Genomic DNA, 16,546 nt, shown 5'->3' on the forward strand with positions numbered 1-16,546 from the left:
ATATTTGGATAGCGGAATTGATAGATACGAGAAGCTTGAAACCTCGAAGGAAAAGCCGAGAGCTGATCTGTTTCACTTTCCTTCGATATCTTTCCATAACTAGCAAATCCTCACAAAGAACTATGCAAGGCCTCAACCTGACAGGCCGAGACATTGTGTAACAGTGGCTGTCGAACTCTGCCAGGCTGATTTCCCGCCGCCCACTCACGTAGACCATGCGTGACGCTGGTTCGCCATCGCATGCACTGCCCGGCGCAGGCACGGGGGTATTCATCAGGGATATGCTGAGAACGCTGGTCAGCTGGGAGCCGGGGCTAGGGCAAGACTGTCTTTTTTGGCAGCATCTCCGCCTCATCATTCGAGGCGCATGCACATTCCCCTGCATCCTGCATAGAACACGAGCCTCTCGCGTCAGCCCGTGGATGGGTAAGCGTAGCATCACAGCACTTGCGTGACGTGTCTCTCAAGCTGACGACAGCGGGCCTCTTTCTGCTGCTTTTTCCCTCAGCCCCTGTCTGCAGAGCCGCATCGTTGTTCAAATTCCATCCCCTGAGAAAAACAGCCTCCTTGCTACAAGCTTTCCCCCAACCAACACCGCCCTGGATAACAATATCGTGATGGCTTTGTCAAACCGCGTTAGTCTTCTTGTAGGCGCCTACACAGTTGGCTGGGTATGCGTTACAGACCCCGAACTCGCCGCTGCTCGAGTTCTTCTAGACGAAAAGCACGTCGCTCCTCATACCGACAACGATTATATCTACCACGTCGGCCGGATGGGAGAGCACAATGTCGCCATCACGAGGCCTACCAGTGCAGGAAGATCTGCAGCCTCTGAGGCCGCCACTACCCTCGTTCACGCATTCCCCAAGATTCGCTTCGTGCTGATGGTCGGTGTCGGCGGGGGCGCGACAGACGCTCCCAGCCGAGCTGGTTCACTCAAGCCAACTGAAGACATCTTCCTCGGGGATGTTGTTGTCGGTATCCCCCATGGTAATGAGGGTGAGTGGTTTCCAAAAGTTTATGGTCTCCAAATTGGGGCTGCGGGACTTCGTTGTAGGCTAATGAGTCGGACTCGTCTGGTGTCTAGGGGGAGTATTGCAGTATGACATGGGTGTTCAGCACCCAGGAAGATACGAGACACGATCACATCTGAACAAGCCCGGAAAACTCCTGATCCAAGCCGCACAAGACCTGCAAACGAGCCACGGATTGGCGGAAGGCAACATGCACGACTACATCCGCCAGGCCACTCTTGATCTGGAGCAAATCGGCAGGACGGAGTTCCAATGCCCTGGCCCCGAGCATGATTTCCTTTTCAAGCCCGAATACTACCACCAGGGAACAGACACGAACGCATTCTGCGATGGCTGCGATCCAGCTCAGCTGGTGAAGAGGACGCGGCCAGATACCCCTCGTGTTCACTACGGGCTGATAGGATCGGCCGACACGGTCATGCAGGACGGACACCTGCGTGATAGGATGCGCCAATCGAACAAGGTGCTATGTTTTGAAATGGAGGCGGCGGGCCTCATGGACTCGTTTCCATGTCTTGTTATTCGCGGCATCTCGGACTACGCCGACACCCATAAGAACAAAGTGTGGCAACCGTATGCTGCTTTGACTGCAGCCGCGTATGCAAAGGATCTGCTGTCCGTCATCAAGGCGCGGAAAGTTGAAGATGCTGATCCGGCGTGGACAATATGTAGGTCTTCGTCAGAGGGGCAGGCCCGGCGTCAATTGGCAATTATGGGGAATGGTGCTGATCATGTCCTTTTGAGAGCCAGTGGACAAAGTCAAAGGAGTTGTTGATGAACTTAAATTGAATGTCGAAGACCGTGAGCGCAACGAGATAGTAAATTGGCTTACTCCTCTTGATTTCCAAACCGAACAGAAAAGGCTATTCGAGAAGTGCGTAGTGGCCTGGGGGAAACATGTGATAGAGTCCGAAGAATTCCAGCGCTGGGTCAAGGGCGCACCCTGGCAACTACGTTGTTATGGAGCAGCGGGCGTCGGCAAGGTGGGTATATATTAAGGGCTACCTGTGCTTCAATATAACGTGAGCTGATCTGGTGCGTTTCCTGAATCAGACCCATCTCTGCTCTGTGATAGTGGACCACCTTCAGCAGACTTTCCCAGGGACCAGCCCCCAGCGACCGGTCATCTACATCTACTTGAGTGATGAAAAGAGTAAACGGGAATCTCAAACACGGGAGAACGTCCTAGGAAGTCTAGTGAAGCAGTTGATCCTATTCGATGACTCCGTCCGCATACCGTCCGATCTCAGAAAGGCATCCAAGAACCAATTCCCCCGCGAAGCTGCACTTAAGCACGCATTTGAAAAGTTACTTGGGACGTACAAGCGCACCTACCTCGTTGTTGACGGCTTCTACCAATGCTCCTCCGATGTTTTGCAAATCCTCAAGGACTATCCCCTCGAGCTTATCAGGAAGGGCGTCCCACTGAGCCTTCTCACAACGTCCCCCGGCTACCGAAAGGCAGCATGCGTGATTGATTGTGACGGGTGCGAGGAGACAGACCTCAAAATATTCTTCAATTGCCATTGCAATGACAACGACTTTGATCGGTGTCTCAAATGCAAGGATAAGGGAATTGGTTGCTTAAATAGCCACCACACAGGAAAGGAGACCTACGACACGGTCCGCGTCGAAGTATGCCCTACAGAAGAGGAAATCGTCCAGTTCTGTGACGACAGGCTCTCACTCGCTTCCAGCGCTGGTCCTGGACTATGGGATAAGCGCATCCACCCTGAACCGCCCTTTAAACTCTCCCATACAGCGCGTTATCTGTACGACAACCCGGGACTGAAGGAAGCCATTGCAAAGAAAATCGCCGAAAAAGCACAGGGGAACTTCCTCGTTGCAGATGCCTGGCTTGAGTTCTTGTTAAATGCGAAGAAGCCAACACAAGACTGCGCCGCCTTACTTAACAAGATGGAAAAGAAGGCGTTCAAAGTACTCAAAGAATACTACACCAAGAAGATTGAATGTATTAAGGGCTACAACATGGGACAGGCATTAGCATTCCAGGTCTTTCGCGTGCTCATGACAGCGTGTCGACCGATCAATATCTTGACTCTGCAGCACGCCTTGGCCCTCGAGAGCGATTCGTGCGTGGATGAGGAAAATTTAGAGCATCGAGTATCCATACTAAGAGCGACAAATGGACTGGTAACGATCGACAAAGCGGACGACCTGAACTCTATTGTGCGATTCTTTCACGGGACTCTGAAGAAGGTCCTTGGTGAGAGCGACTGGGACCCATCCCTGAGGCTTGCGGAGACAAAGATGGCCTCGCTCTGTCTAAGCTATCTCAAACATGAGGATTATGAAGAGCACTCGGCAAATCTCGCGACGCACCCTTTCCTTGCTTATACTCTACAGCATTGGGGAGACCACGTTCGAAGGGCGTGCGAGAAGCATGATTCTATGATCAAGGACGAGGCTTTTGAGTTTTTGAGCGATTCTGATAACGTCAAGGCAATAGCTCGAGAGGCTGGGAAAGTGCTGCCACCAGAATGGATTCACGAAGGTATTAGCGCCGTCCATTTTTGCGCTTGGTTCGGTTTATCCACAATTATGAAGGACCTATATCATGCCGACCACAGTATCACAGAACCGGATAGAGAGCACGGACGGACCCCTCTCCAATATGCATGCAGACAGGGTCATACAGCCATAGTCAAGGCATTTCTGGATCTGAATGCGCCCCCAAGTGACGCGCTAATCATGGACGCCGTTGTCGGATTCCCTAACATGGACCGTGATGAGGATGAGCGAGTAAAGATCGCAAAGCTCCTGTTAAGCGGTCGTTCGCTAAATTCGGGTATCGACGCACTCGGTACAACAGTCCTCATGTTTGCAGTAAAGCATGGCTATTACGACTTCGTGGACATCCTGTTGCAGGATCAGTCGGATCAGTCAATAGACGTCAATATTACGGATAGTAACGGCCACACCGCGCTATGGTTTGCTGTCGACTCGCAGCCGGCACCGCTCGTTCCTCTCAAAACAGATCTACCTGATGGTATCGTCGGACTGCTGCTGCGCAAAGGAGCAGACCCGAATATTCGGTGTCGAAAGAGCGGAAAGTCGGTTTTGGATCATGCAAGATCATCGCGGCGCTCAGCTGCTATTGCCGCCTTACATAAATGCGATAGACTCGAAGTACCAGCAGGGGTATTGCTGGAAATTACAGATGCAAGTCTCTCGTCCGGTCTACGTGCAAATTTCAGTATAGATCTCAGTGCTGGTCATCGCAAGCGCAGATTATCTGTTACAGAAGAGGAGGAGAAGAGGGGAGACAAGCAAATCAAGGTACAATAAGACAAGGTATCACTCTGGCGCTCATTCGCGATAGTTCAAGAAGTATTTTCTCGATCGCTTCTTGCAACTCTTGAACATAAGTATATGTATCCATTATCGTTATTGGAAGTATCAATGGCATGTAATAATAATTATATCATATTATACAGCGTATCAGGAAGCCATGCTGGAAACGGCAATTCAATCACTGCACTCCAAGCACTGTTACCGTCACCTTTATTACTGTTGAATTTGTCTTAAGGACTATCTGGATCAAACAGAGAATATAACAGTCACATTACATAGGCATAAGACCGAGATCCATCCATCCGACCAGCGGATTCTCAGCAATCATGAACTCCGGAAACGAAGTCCAGGGCAGCATGTCGTCCGTCACAGGGAGATCCAACCCGCCGGACATATCGTTCATGCCGAATTGCGCTGGCGCTGGTGCTGGTGGCGGGTAATTAACAGGGATGTTAGTATTAACAGTTGGTGCAGAGCCAGTACCAGTGCCAGAGCCAGTACCAGTGCCAGTGCCAGTACCAGTGCCAGTACCGGTATCAGCATCATCATCAGACACTGCAGATGAGCCAGGGGCAGACACCTCCCGCTGTCGAGAAGTGTATCCGTGATAGTGCCGGCCAAACCACTCCTCGACGTACTGCAGCCACCCCGTGTAATCGAAACCGGTCCTGCGGGACTCTGAGCGCGGCTGCTGTGACTGCTGCCGCACGACGCACACCCGGAGCACATGGCCTATATCCAGCTCGTTGCAGAGGGACTGGATTTGAGGGTGGTTGGTGCGGAGCGTTTCGTCGGAGACGGCCATGAGGGATAGCTTGCAGGAGAGGATCAGGCTGAAGCCCGACTGGAGCCATTCGGAGTAGCTCATGCGGCGCTCTGTGCCCATGGGGAGCAGGGCGAGGGATTCGAAGGAGGCCTTTGCGGCGATGAGGCCGTGGCCGAGGATCTCTGCGCGGAAAGTCGAGGGGAGCTGGGAGGAGGTGGGCATTCTGTCGAAGAGACTGACTTGACAGAGATAGAGGCTGACGGTGTGGAGTTGGGATGCGAGGAGGACTGACAATGATTAGCTGGGCCTTTGAACACAGGGATGGCACTTACAGTTGCCGCCTGCTACTTGTTGGGAGATTTGGTTCGCGTAGTCTTGCAGTTGTGACTTGAAGGTCCTGAATGTTCGCTGGAAAGCTGTGCCGGACGTGCTCGTGTCTAGGGAGTCTGGTTCTGTGGATATCTTGTCCATCTCCTCGAAGATGTGCTGCAGGCGGACCAGATGCATGATGGCCCGGTCACTGTCGTAGTCTGGATCCTGCGCCAGCTCGATAGCAAAGCGTTCCATATGGGCAGTCCACGGCAGAGTCACCGTTATCTGCGTGATGATTCCGCAACTGCAAGAGTCAGTGGATTCGATATACGCTGTGGGAACTGGTCAGGTCACCCACCATGAAGAGAGAAAAGAGCAGCCAAGAACAGCCCTCTTCTCGGCTTTCGACACAGCGGGAGGCCGTGGCTCGCTGTGTGTTTCGTGGACATTCATGCGGCCAGTGCATTTACGCACTTCAACTGGGCGATCCAGTCCCAGGTCTACCACGAGCCCGATGGCGAGATGCAGGTACGTGGAGAAATTCCGCGGCGCGGTTCGCCGTGAGGCCTGGTGCTGGGACCTGGGTCTGTTAATGATGGTCAAACAGAGTTGAACATCTAACTCACCATGCGAGGACTACTAGCAGACCCTCCACTGTTTCCAGAGATGGCGGTTTGTCCAGCAGCACCGTTCGCTCGGCCGTGGCAGCCTTCACCTCGTCGTCTAGGGCTCGCTTCAGGGCCCGGTCGTCCATCACGGAGACAGACAGAATGGCCAGGAACAGGAATGGTTTCTGCTCGCGAAGCTCTCCAACTGTTGCTCGCCCAGGGAGGGCAACGAAGGGGAAGTGCGGCATCATATACTGCAGGTAATAGTCAAGAAGAGCTGCAGCGTCGTCCAGCGAGAGGATGCCTTTGTCAATGACATCTCCGGTGCTTTCATCCGGAGAGCCATGGCTTTGCGACGGCTGGCCCAGCAGCTGGTCTACTCTTCTCTCCAGAGACTCGAGGCGTCTGCCAGGTCAGCGAGGAACTGTAACTGCAACAACTACAACAGGGTGCCTACGTCTCTTTCTTGGGCCAAGTCTGCCGCACTCGGGAAGGGCGGAAATAGCACGGTTTATTGAGTCTCGCGCAGCTGGATTGGCCGTCAGCAAGCAGGTTCCTTTACAGGCTTAAGCTCAGTCCCACCGGTCGCAGCTGGCGGCCCCAGACGACCGGACGCAGCGGATCTTGGCCGTCGCGCAGGTCTCGCACGTTTTGACGCGGGCAGTCATGATGGGTATCGATAGATGAGAAGACACGGACACGGACACGGTCGGAAGAGGAAGATATACCTGGCTGCAGGTGTCTGGCTGTCAGCAGCACAGCCCCAGCTGAACGGACGGAGTCGGAGTCGGACACGGAGTCCGCCTTGGCGCTATACAACTATACACTATACAACTATACAACAGGCAGCGTCAATATTGCTATAAAGGTAACAAGTATAAAGTTGATGATGTTGCAGTCAATATAATCAATCAAGACAATTAATTGCAGTAACATGAGTCCCGAGGATTGTACACTCGAAACCTGCTCCCTCGAGGATGCATACATGCACTACCAGCCCTCCATCCCCGGCTGCATCGTCTACATCGCCGTCTATGGCCTTCTTCTCGTCGCCCAAATCATTCAATGCCCGGTATACCGCATGTGGGGATTCTCCGGGTCGATGGTTATAGGCCTCATCCTGGACATTATCGGATACGTCGCCCGCATTCTGTTCCACAGCGACCCCTTCAACTTTGACTATTTCCTAATGTACGAACCCTGCCTGAGGTAGTAAGCTTAAGTTTATACTGACTTCATAGGAACCTCATCTGTCTCTCCCTCGCTCCAATCTTCTACTGCGCCGCCCTGTACTTCCTGCTCGGCCGTGTCGTGACCGTCTACAGCGGAGAGGACATCTCGCGTCTGAAACCCCGGAACTACGCCATCGTCTTCGTCTCGTGTGATGTTTTCGCGCTGATTTTGCAGGCTGCCGGCGGGGTTATTACTTCCATTGCCCCCGATGACGATCCTGGTCTGCGAGACACCGGCGTCAACATTATGATTGCCGGGTTGGCGTTCCAGGTCGCCACGTTGACTCTGTTTATTTCGTTTGCTGTCGACTTTGCTTATCGCCTGTTCCGGCGTGAACGGGGGACATCGTCAGTGCAGAATGAGGAGTCTAGAAAGGATGAATATGTCGCTCTTCGAGGCGGGAAACGTTGGAAAGGATTCATACTCGGTATGTCTTCTTCTAGCTGGTTAACTGTGTTTTGTGTCTGTCTAACAATGGCAGCCCTTGTTCTCGCGACCGTTACCGTCTATATCCGGTCCATCTATCGCGTCGTCGAGCTGAACGGCGGGTTTGATAGCGCGGTGGCCAACGATGAAGTCGCGTTTATGGTGCTAGAAGGGGCCATGGTCTCGATTACGTGCATTTGCTTGACGGTCATGCATCCAGGGATGGCATTGCGGATGCGAAAACAAAGCAAAGATGAATTATGATAGATGATTGATAGATACGGATGGGTAATTAGACTGGGTGGGAGAGACGGAGGTATACGTATGTGTGGATATATATTCTGTTTGAACATCATACAATACACCACCAGCAAGTTAGCATCGCACTTTGGCAACGTTTGTTTATTAATAGCGATCAGCATCACTATATTATTATTGACCAACAATTCCTGGAATCGTCCAGAAATACGTAATAAATGAGTCTAGATTTTAACGGTGGATATACTGCGCTTTCCCGACATTTTATTCCCGACCGGAAATGACACTATATCACCGTCATTTTTTCAATCGCCCATTCTCAATTCTATATTTCATTCTATATTCTCTATTTCCTATTCAAAAATGATTGCCAAAATATCCGACCCCTACAGCTTCCTAGACGACTACAGCGAGGGCGCTCATCCCAGCCTGCTGGAAGCCCTCCTGCGCACCAATGCCACCCAACAGACCGGCTATGGCAGCGACGAGTATACACGAGAAGCCAAAAAGCTGCTCTTTTCACAATTAGAGGCATCAGAAGATGAAGTCGCCATCCACTTTGTCCCCAGCGGGACGGCAGCGAATCTGATCTCAATTGCGAGCTGTTTACGGCCGTACGAGGCTGTTCTGGCCGTGCAGACCGGGCATATTATTGATAAAGAGGCCGGGGCAATTGAAGCTACAGGACACAAGATTATCCCCGTTCCTGGGGTAAGGGGCAAGATGACGCCGGAGAATCTGGAGACGGTGCTGGATCAGAATACATTCTTCCCTCATATGGCCAAGCCGAGGCTGGTTTACATCTCCAATGCGACGGAGGTTGGGACGATATATTCAAAAGAAGAGCTGCGCAGATTGTCTGCGACGTGTCGACGGCGAGACCTGCTGCTGCTGGTTGACGGGGCGAGACTTGGGGTTGCATTGACGGCGGAGACGAACGATGTGACACTGCGCGACATGGTCGACTACACGGACATCTTCTGGATAGGAGGCACCAAGATGGGAGCTCTACTGGGCGAGGCGATTGTTGTGCGACGCACGCTGGCGGAGGGTTTCGAGTTCCACATGAAGCAGCGAGGAGCACTGCTCGGCAAGTCGCGCGTCATGGGCGTGCAGTTCCGCGGGTTATTCCAGAACGGCCTGTATTTCGAGCTGGCTCGACATGCAAATGGGATGGCAAGGCGGATTGCAGCCCAGGTTGTGCGCAAGGGGTGGCAGCTGGCGGCGGAGACTGAGACAAACCAGGTGTTTGTTGTCGTCCCGAACACGGTGCTGCCATTGCTGGAGGAAAGAATCCGGTTCTACGCGTGGGAAAAGAGGACAGACGCAACAGTAGTCCGCATTGTGACTTCGTGGGCGACGCAGGAGGAGCAGGTCGAGCGGTTGTGTGGCTGGATCGAGGCCTTAAACCCTATCTTTGCCGAGTAATTAATTAATATCTTTATCATTCCCGATCCTGACTCTTATCTCTTCCCGTATATTCCCGCCAATTATTCTCCGCATTTCCCGTATTCCAACATGCGCCTGTCCATCTCCTGCCATCACTGCAGGCAGTCCAAGGTCAAATGCGTCCACGATGGCCATCCCCCCTGTCGTCGCTGTCTGCGCCTCAACCGCAGTCCCTGCCTGCTCACTGACCCTCGCTCTCCTCGCTCTCCTCACTCGCCCTCGACACCGTCGCGCAGAGCTCGACCTCGACCTGCCAGAACCCCACGCGATGATCCAGAAGATCCCCCGGATGTAACAAGGGCCAGTTCTGCGACTGCGACAAACCCAGCCAGCCTCCCCCCCTCAACCCTCATCGCCGCCTGCGACCTCTACCGCAAAAAATTCCCCGTCGTCAACTTCCTGCACTACCCCTCGCTCATCGCCGACCTCTCGCGCGATGTCCACTCCGTCGAGCCCGTCTTCCTCGCCGCCCTGCTCTCCCTCTGCGCCCGCTTCATGACAGCAACAGACCCCAACCTCGCCCCCTCCGACTCCTACGCCGAATACGCCCGCTCCCAGCTCGCCCGTCGCGCCTTCGAGTCCCCCTCCCTGCCCCTCGCCCAGTCCCTCGTCATGATCTCCCTGTACGAATGGGGGTCCGGCCGCCCGTACCGCGCCTGGATGTACAGCGGCATGGCAACATACATGATCCAGAGCCTGCTGAAGAGCGCCGACGATTATATGGAGCATGAGCACGCGCCCGAGGAATTCGAATTCCACGCCCAGACGCAGACGCAGTCCCAGACGCAGATCGCGTACGAGCAGCTGGTGCGCACGTACTGGTGCTGCTTTGCGCAGGACTGCGAGCTGAGTTCGGGCGCGCGCCAGCACTTTGCGCTTTCGTTTCGGCAGATTTCGGTGCCGTTGCCTATTGGCGATTCGGATTTTACGTTTGGACGTCTTACGCGGAGGCTGACGCCGAGGGATATTCAGGGTATTAATGTTGGTGTTGGTGGTGGTAGTGTTGGGTTGAGGTTGGGGATTGAGCATGGGCTGACGATTGTCACGCGCGGGTTTGATATCTTTGTGAGGATTCTGCGCTTTGCGAATGAGAGTCGGCGTGATCGTGATCGTGATCGTGATCGGGCGAGGGATGTGCTGCATGCTTCGTCCTCGTCGGCGGCTTGGATGGCACTGAAGGAGGAGCTGGATGAGTGGCGGGCGCTGCAGGATGTTATTGTGCGGTATCCGGAGACGAGTGCGCATGCTCATGTTGCGCTTGGGTATGGCGAGTTGTTTGCCTATATTAATCTGGTCTATTTTATGAGGTATGTCTTTTGTCCATCAGTGATATAATTGGTATTGATGGTGTAGTATCCTCTTCCTCTATCGCGATCGGTTTCTTGCCAGCCCAAAGGCCCACGACGGCGATGAGAACGATCCTGATGAGACGATCGATCGACTTTTTTCTACCGCCCAGCATATCGGTGCTATCCTTTCTTCATTAGAAAGCTGCGCGACGCCAGTCATCACCCCGTATGCCGGATTCAGTGTCTTCGTTGCGGCTCATATCAACATGTATGGGACAGTGTCCCCCATGCGCTATCCTGGTGGTCTGGAACGGGCAGAGCAGGAAAAAAAATCGAACCTGGAGTATCTTGAACGATTGTGCGGGTTCTGGGATGTAGGAACTAGCTGGGTATGTCGAACGAATATTCCTCCTTAACAATAACTGACATGGTATAGTGGCAAACACTCCAGGAAGCAAACCGGTTCTACGAGAGCGCGCGCTCGCAACAAGGCCTGGGTCAAGACCATCTCACCCTGGCAGGGACATTCGACGAGTACGGTGATATTCGCATCTCTCGACCAGATCCGACTGCATCCCAGGGCCGGACGACGCCTGTTCAGAATACGACGAACAGGCGGACCTCGATCTCGATGGACGCGGACCATACGGCATCCTACGACCTGGAGGCGGAAATGATGCAGTGGCCATTCTTGGATGAGACCTGGTCGGTTGGGTTTGCTACGGGGTTTGAGACTACGTGGCCTGGTTTGGGATGAACGGATGAACTTTTGATTGATATAGACATAAGACGTACATCATGAACTTGACTATTGAGCAGGCCTATGATCCAGTCTTGTAGCCATCATGGACTCTATCTCGTCGACATCAGACGGCTTCACAATGCCCCTCTTCATGAGTTCCGTGACGACACTGAACGTCCACCGTTCCGTGGCCCTGTTCTCCCCGTCTGCGCTGGAAATGCATGGCTCGCCGTCTGCGACCTCGCGTACAGTCGCGGCCTCGTCGTGCGTTATAGCGCGGACCACGTACATCGAGTGTGGGATGCTGTCGTCCAGCTTTGCTGACTCTGTGGGTGGGTTGTATTGCATGTATTTTCCGCCGCTGTCTGTGATGCCGTATTCCAGCCCCAGCGGCCCTCTTTCGCTAGTGCGTACGAAGATGGACCATCTATCGTAGCCGCCTGGTTGTCGTGTGTAGTAACGGATCACGGCGAGATATAGGGGTTCTTCTTTGGTCGAGGGGATTGGCCCGTGGATTTCGATTGCCATTTTGGTGATGGGGACTGAATGGAGTGTGGTAGATGAAGTAAAGTATTATATATTATAAATGAGACAGTACTTCAGGAGACAGAGACAGAGAGAGAGGAATATAAAGCTGTACAATGCTGAAAGTGCCACATCTTATAACCGACGAAGCAATTGTGAAGCTGGAGACAGTGAAGACAGTTCACACGGCCACAAAGGGTAAGTAGTGAATATAAGTAAGTAATATGTCTAATCTAGAAGTAATAAAGTAGACTCGTTACATTCATTCATCTAACAATGCCAATCAAGGCGACCGATTCCCACTCCCTTCTGAATGACTATGCGCCGACATCACCGAAATCTCAACCTGTTTCGTGATGCCCCTGCGCAACTCTCGATTGCGTTCTGCCGTCTCTGCATCCTGCAGGATTCTCTCGATACTATCTGTCTCCTCGGGCAGGTCCTCCTCGTACGCCTGGTTTTCATTATCGGAGCGCCGACTGGAATGGTTATTCGGTGACGTCCTGGACTGAACGGCCTTATTCCCCGAGAAGGGTCCACTGAGTTCATAAGACCGTGACCGTGCTGCACTGGACAATTTCCGCACAGACGATATCAACAGCGGCCGGATACAAGGCACGGACGAGGTGATGATGATGATCAGGTTTTCGGCGTACCCCCAGCGGATGAGCTCGATGCCGCCGTGGGAGCCCAGGTTTGTGATGCCCGGGATGTCGTCGTATTTGGTGGACTTGATGATCACGGCAATCATGGCCAGGATGCCCAGGCTCATTAGGATGATTAGACTGATTTTGATCCGCAGGCGCAGGTTTAGGTTCCAGAAGATCACTGTGGGGAAGACGGCGAGGAAGAGGTCGGCTGCTGCGTTGACGGCTATATCATTTAGTTAGTATATATGATATATACCCGTGGGTAAAGGGTAGGTGAAGTACCAGATGAGAAGTAGGCGAATTTTATAACGGCCGCGCTGTCGCCGCATGTTGTTTTGATGTTTGGATTCCACAGGATGCGTGCGTCCCGACAGATACTCAGTGGCAGGACACCAGATACAATGTTCCCCGCGAGCTGGAGCAGCATGACGCTCCACAAGGCGATGGTGTATGAGCGTTTATTCCCCAGGATCGCGATGATATACAGGGCAAAGGCAGAGCGAGCGAAGCCAGTGCCAATCGTGACGAGGGGGATCTCGATCGCGATCGCCTTCAGCACGACCTTGAGATCGGGGTACTCCAGTTTCCTGAGATCGGTGCCGAAGCCGTGATTGACGGACATTTGCAGCAGCACGGTCGCTGCGAGGGTCATGGCCTAGTAGTAGTAGAAGTGGTTAGTGATACTAGTACTGCGATAGTCTGGGGAAGTGCGGGTTGGGGGAGATCGCAATACCCAGGACACGATCATCAGCACATCGTCGAAGCGGAACTGGCGCAGCTTGACCTTTGCAAAGACCCGTAAGATGAGGATGAACGCGGAGATGGCGATGGCAGCCCACATGCCCCGGACCAGGGCAAAGCCTGCGCCGTTGTTGGAAGTATCAAACGTCATCTGCAGACAAACTGTGTCGATTCCAACCTCTCTTTCTGCAGTCTGCAGGCAACGGGATAGCTTTCATCATATTTAAGGCATGCAGAAGCAGGAACCAAAATAATAGACTTTGGCCAGGGTTGCGGCGAGTTGGCGAACCCTGGCTCCAGCTTGGTATTGTTGTAGCCATGGCGCACAAGCGTCGAAATTATTAGGCCCGGCAGTGGGCAGGATCGAGCAGAGCCGTGTCTCAGGCATCTCACTGGCCGTGCAGCCAGGCCTAAGCAGATAGTCTGTGGGGATTCACGAGCAAGGTTCCATGGCTCCGGACCTAAGCCTACGCCACCGGTTAGGGCTCACCGAGAACCACGTGGAATCGAAAAAAGAAGCCTGCAGACGCAGAGAACGCTCGATTTTTCGGCGCGGGCTGAGCCTGCCAAAATTCAAGAACAATGCCTTGTGAAGTTGTGAGTTGGCGCGTCGATCTGGATCGTCGCTGCGATCGCTGATGATGCGGAGGCACCAGCCCAAGGCAACGACCCGGTCGATTAAACCAAGGATGCTCGTCCGATCCGGCGATTCCGATCGGGCGCAGGCTGGCTCCGGCTGAATCTGCGTCCACTGCGATTTGCGAGTCAGCAGGCCCACTCGCTCCGGTGGTGGCCAGTGTCCTGGCTCCTTACTGCTTCGTCCTTGACGCCGTCGGCTCAGTGCCAGCCGACGCATAACCAGCGAGCCACCACACTACCAGTTACCCTCACCCCATCTCACTTAGCCGCATAAATCTCACCTGGCCAGGAGTGGACCTGGTCTGACCAGTTAACGCCTTAACGGCTTTGGGGAACTCCTCCGACCACGTGGCGGAGGTTGTCTCCGGCCGGCGCAGTTGCACAGGTTTATAAGATATCGAGCTGTTCGCCCCTTTTGACACCTGACAGTCTCTCACCCCATCCCAATCTCCACCATGAAGGCCGTCTGGACCGCTGCTGCTGCTGCTCTGCTGCTCGCTGGCTCAGCCTCTGCGGCTAGCGACTGCCACTGCCTGCCGGGCGACGACTGCTGGCCCGCCGCCAGTCAATGGGACGCGCTCAACAGCACCGTCGGTGGGCGTCTGATTGCGACAGTGCCCGTGGGATCCCCGTGCCATGAGCCGACCTACGATGCGACCGCCTGCGCACAGCTGAAGGAGGACTGGAATCTCCCGCAGACCCAGTAAGGATTCCTGAACTGACCAACCCCCCTTGCCGCTGTGGAATGCTGACTTGCGCGCGCACCTGCAGCTATGTCTCCTCTTCGTCGGTCATGCAGCAATTCTTTGCGAACCGGAGCTGCGACCCTTTCACTGACAAGTCGACCCCGTGTGAGCTTGGAAACTACGTGAGCTATGCGGTTGATGTTGCCTCGAGCGACGACGTCGTTGCGGCGATCAGGTTTGCGCAGGACAACAATGTCCGCTTCGTCATCAAGAACACCGGTCATGAGTAAGTCCTCGAAATATGGTATGTCAGACGGCGCTGACGGGCCCTGCAGCTACCTAGGTCGTTCTACCGGTGCCGGCGCGCTCTCCGTCTGGACGCATAACCTCAAGGATATCGAATACGTCGACTGGGCCGAGGACTCTTATACCGGCCCCGCATACAAGCTGGGCAGTGGCGTGCAGGGATTTGACGTTTTGGAGACCACCCACGCCAAGGGCCATGTTGTTGTCGGCGGCGAGTGCCCAACTGTTGGCCTGGCTGGAGGATACCTGCAGGGCGGAGGACACTCGGCGCTGAGCACCAGCTTTGGTCTCGGTGCCGACCAGGCTCTGGCCTTTGAGGTTGTCACCGCTTCTGGAGAGGTTATCACGGCCTCGCGAACGGAGAACACCGACCTCTACTGGGCTCTCAGTGGTGGCGGTGCCGGCAACTGGGCCGTCGTGCTGTCTGTCACTGTGAAGGCGTACCAGAACGAGATCGTCTCCGGGGCGACTGTTACATTTAAAACTTCGGATCTGTCCAAGGAGATCTTCACCGACGCCGTGGATCACTTCCACCGTCTCCTCCCTGACATGATTGACGCTGGTACTACGGTCATCTACCAGATGCTCCCTGGCTATTTCCTCATCAAGCCCCTGACTGCGTTCAACATGACCAGCTCGCAGGTTAAGGACGTCCTTGCCCCTTTCCTCTCCGAACTCGACGGCCTCAGTATCAAGTACCAGGCCAACTACACCCAGTACGACTCCTACTACGACCACTACCAGAAATACATGGGACCCCTGCCCAACGGCAACCTTGGAGTCGGCGAATTCACCTACGGCGGCCGCCTCCTCCCACGGTCGGTACTGCAGTCGAACCCGACTGATTTGGCTACTGCATTGTACGACATCACCTCGCAGGGCATTGTTGCCGTTGGCGTCGGCCTGGACGTGTCCAAGACCAACGACGTCGACAATGCCATCTTCACACACTGGCGAGAGGCCGCTGTTACGATGCAGATCGGTATCAGCTACAACGACACTGCCTCTTGGTCCCAGCTCCTCGCTGAGCAGCAGAAGATGACCGAGGAGATCAACCCGCTGCTGGAAGCCGTGACGCCTGGCGGTGGGACGTACGAGAACGAGTCCAACTTCCTGCAGCCGAACTGGAAGGAAGTCTTCTTTGGCGATAACTACTCCAAGCTCGAGCAGATCAAGAGCAAGTGGGATCCGGACCACTTCTTCTACGTGCTCAAGGGGGTGGGAAGCGATTACTGGAGTGTTGCTGAGGATGGGCGCATGTGTAGAGCCCAGAAGAGGTCTCTCCCTCCTGCGTGCAAGGCTTGATTTTGTCGTATATCGAGTTCGAGTATTGAGCGTGTTTGTGTCTCTGATTACCATAGATTAAGATGCTACCTTAGAATACGAATACCCCATAGACGAATGTTACGGAGCTATCAAATTCTACTATCATATTCTACACTAGCGTAGGTATAATAACAAAATCCACTAAATAATAGGTATAATAATAACATATCCACTAGGATAATGAACAATGGCATGAAAAGAAGAAAATTTGACTGTGGAGTCATCACCCACGTGGACTTGA

At 53.8% G+C, this 16,546-nt stretch overlaps 7 protein-coding genes across 7 annotated transcripts; 4 read left to right on the forward strand and 3 right to left on the reverse strand.

The window, feature by feature from the left end:
• Nucleotides 1-373: 373 nt before the first annotated feature.
• Nucleotides 374-4,343, forward strand: ASPSYDRAFT_134170 (uncharacterized protein; the record flags this gene model as incomplete). The annotated part of the gene is made up of 4 exons (XM_040840665.1): nucleotides 374-999; nucleotides 1,088-1,702; nucleotides 1,785-2,017; nucleotides 2,088-4,343. The coding sequence occupies exons 1-4, from the start codon at nucleotides 618-620 to the stop codon at nucleotides 4,341-4,343; spliced, it is 3,486 nt and encodes a 1,161-aa protein (XP_040701033.1). The 5' UTR covers nucleotides 374-617.
• Nucleotides 4,204-6,698, reverse strand: ASPSYDRAFT_47524 (fungal specific transcription factor domain-containing protein). Its single transcript, XM_040847446.1, has 4 exons — nucleotides 6,054-6,698; nucleotides 5,786-6,007; nucleotides 5,448-5,731; nucleotides 4,204-5,402 (listed from the first exon to the last, which is right to left on the reverse strand). The coding sequence occupies exons 1-4, from the start codon at nucleotides 6,284-6,286 to the stop codon at nucleotides 4,621-4,623; spliced, it is 1,521 nt and encodes a 506-aa protein (XP_040701034.1). The 5' UTR covers nucleotides 6,287-6,698; the 3' UTR covers nucleotides 4,204-4,620.
• ASPSYDRAFT_206408 (RTA1 domain-containing protein) lies at nucleotides 6,513-8,134 on the forward strand. The gene is made up of 3 exons (XM_040843903.1): nucleotides 6,513-7,226; nucleotides 7,277-7,695; nucleotides 7,750-8,134. The coding sequence occupies exons 1-3, from the start codon at nucleotides 6,970-6,972 to the stop codon at nucleotides 7,956-7,958; spliced, it is 885 nt and encodes a 294-aa protein (XP_040701035.1). The 5' UTR covers nucleotides 6,513-6,969; the 3' UTR covers nucleotides 7,959-8,134.
• Nucleotides 8,135-8,315: 181 nt separating this feature from the next.
• Nucleotides 8,316-11,447, forward strand: ASPSYDRAFT_155597 (uncharacterized protein; the record flags this gene model as incomplete). Its single annotated transcript, XM_040842473.1, has 4 exons — nucleotides 8,316-9,337; nucleotides 9,503-10,708; nucleotides 10,755-11,079; nucleotides 11,127-11,447. 4 exons carry the CDS (start codon nucleotides 8,316-8,318, stop codon nucleotides 11,445-11,447), a joined length of 2,874 nt encoding a protein of 957 aa, XP_040701036.1.
• Nucleotides 11,448-11,498: 51 nt separating this feature from the next.
• On the reverse strand, nucleotides 11,499-11,960 carry ASPSYDRAFT_91514 (uncharacterized protein; the record flags this gene model as incomplete). The annotated part of the gene is made up of 1 exon (XM_040852497.1): nucleotides 11,499-11,960. One exon carries the CDS (start codon nucleotides 11,958-11,960, stop codon nucleotides 11,499-11,501), a length of 462 nt encoding a protein of 153 aa, XP_040701037.1.
• Nucleotides 11,961-12,070: 110 nt separating this feature from the next.
• ASPSYDRAFT_134175 (uncharacterized protein) lies at nucleotides 12,071-13,978 on the reverse strand. The gene is made up of 3 exons (XM_040840666.1): nucleotides 13,341-13,978; nucleotides 12,890-13,262; nucleotides 12,071-12,830 (listed from the first exon to the last, which is right to left on the reverse strand). Exons 1-3 carry the CDS (start codon nucleotides 13,497-13,499, stop codon nucleotides 12,241-12,243), a joined length of 1,122 nt encoding a protein of 373 aa, XP_040701038.1. The 5' UTR covers nucleotides 13,500-13,978; the 3' UTR covers nucleotides 12,071-12,240.
• Nucleotides 13,979-14,442: 464 nt separating this feature from the next.
• Nucleotides 14,443-16,284, forward strand: ASPSYDRAFT_91516 (putative isoamyl alcohol oxidase; the record flags this gene model as incomplete). Its single annotated transcript, XM_040852498.1, has 3 exons — nucleotides 14,443-14,690; nucleotides 14,759-14,959; nucleotides 15,009-16,284. The coding sequence occupies 3 exons, from the start codon at nucleotides 14,443-14,445 to the stop codon at nucleotides 16,282-16,284; spliced, it is 1,725 nt and encodes a 574-aa protein (XP_040701039.1).
• Between the last annotated feature and the right edge of the window lie 262 nt (nucleotides 16,285-16,546).

This window comes from Aspergillus sydowii (genome assembly GCF_001890705.1).
Source record: "Aspergillus sydowii CBS 593.65 unplaced genomic scaffold ASPSYscaffold_8, whole genome shotgun sequence".
NCBI classification, from domain to species: domain Eukaryota; kingdom Fungi; phylum Ascomycota; class Eurotiomycetes; order Eurotiales; family Aspergillaceae; genus Aspergillus; species Aspergillus sydowii.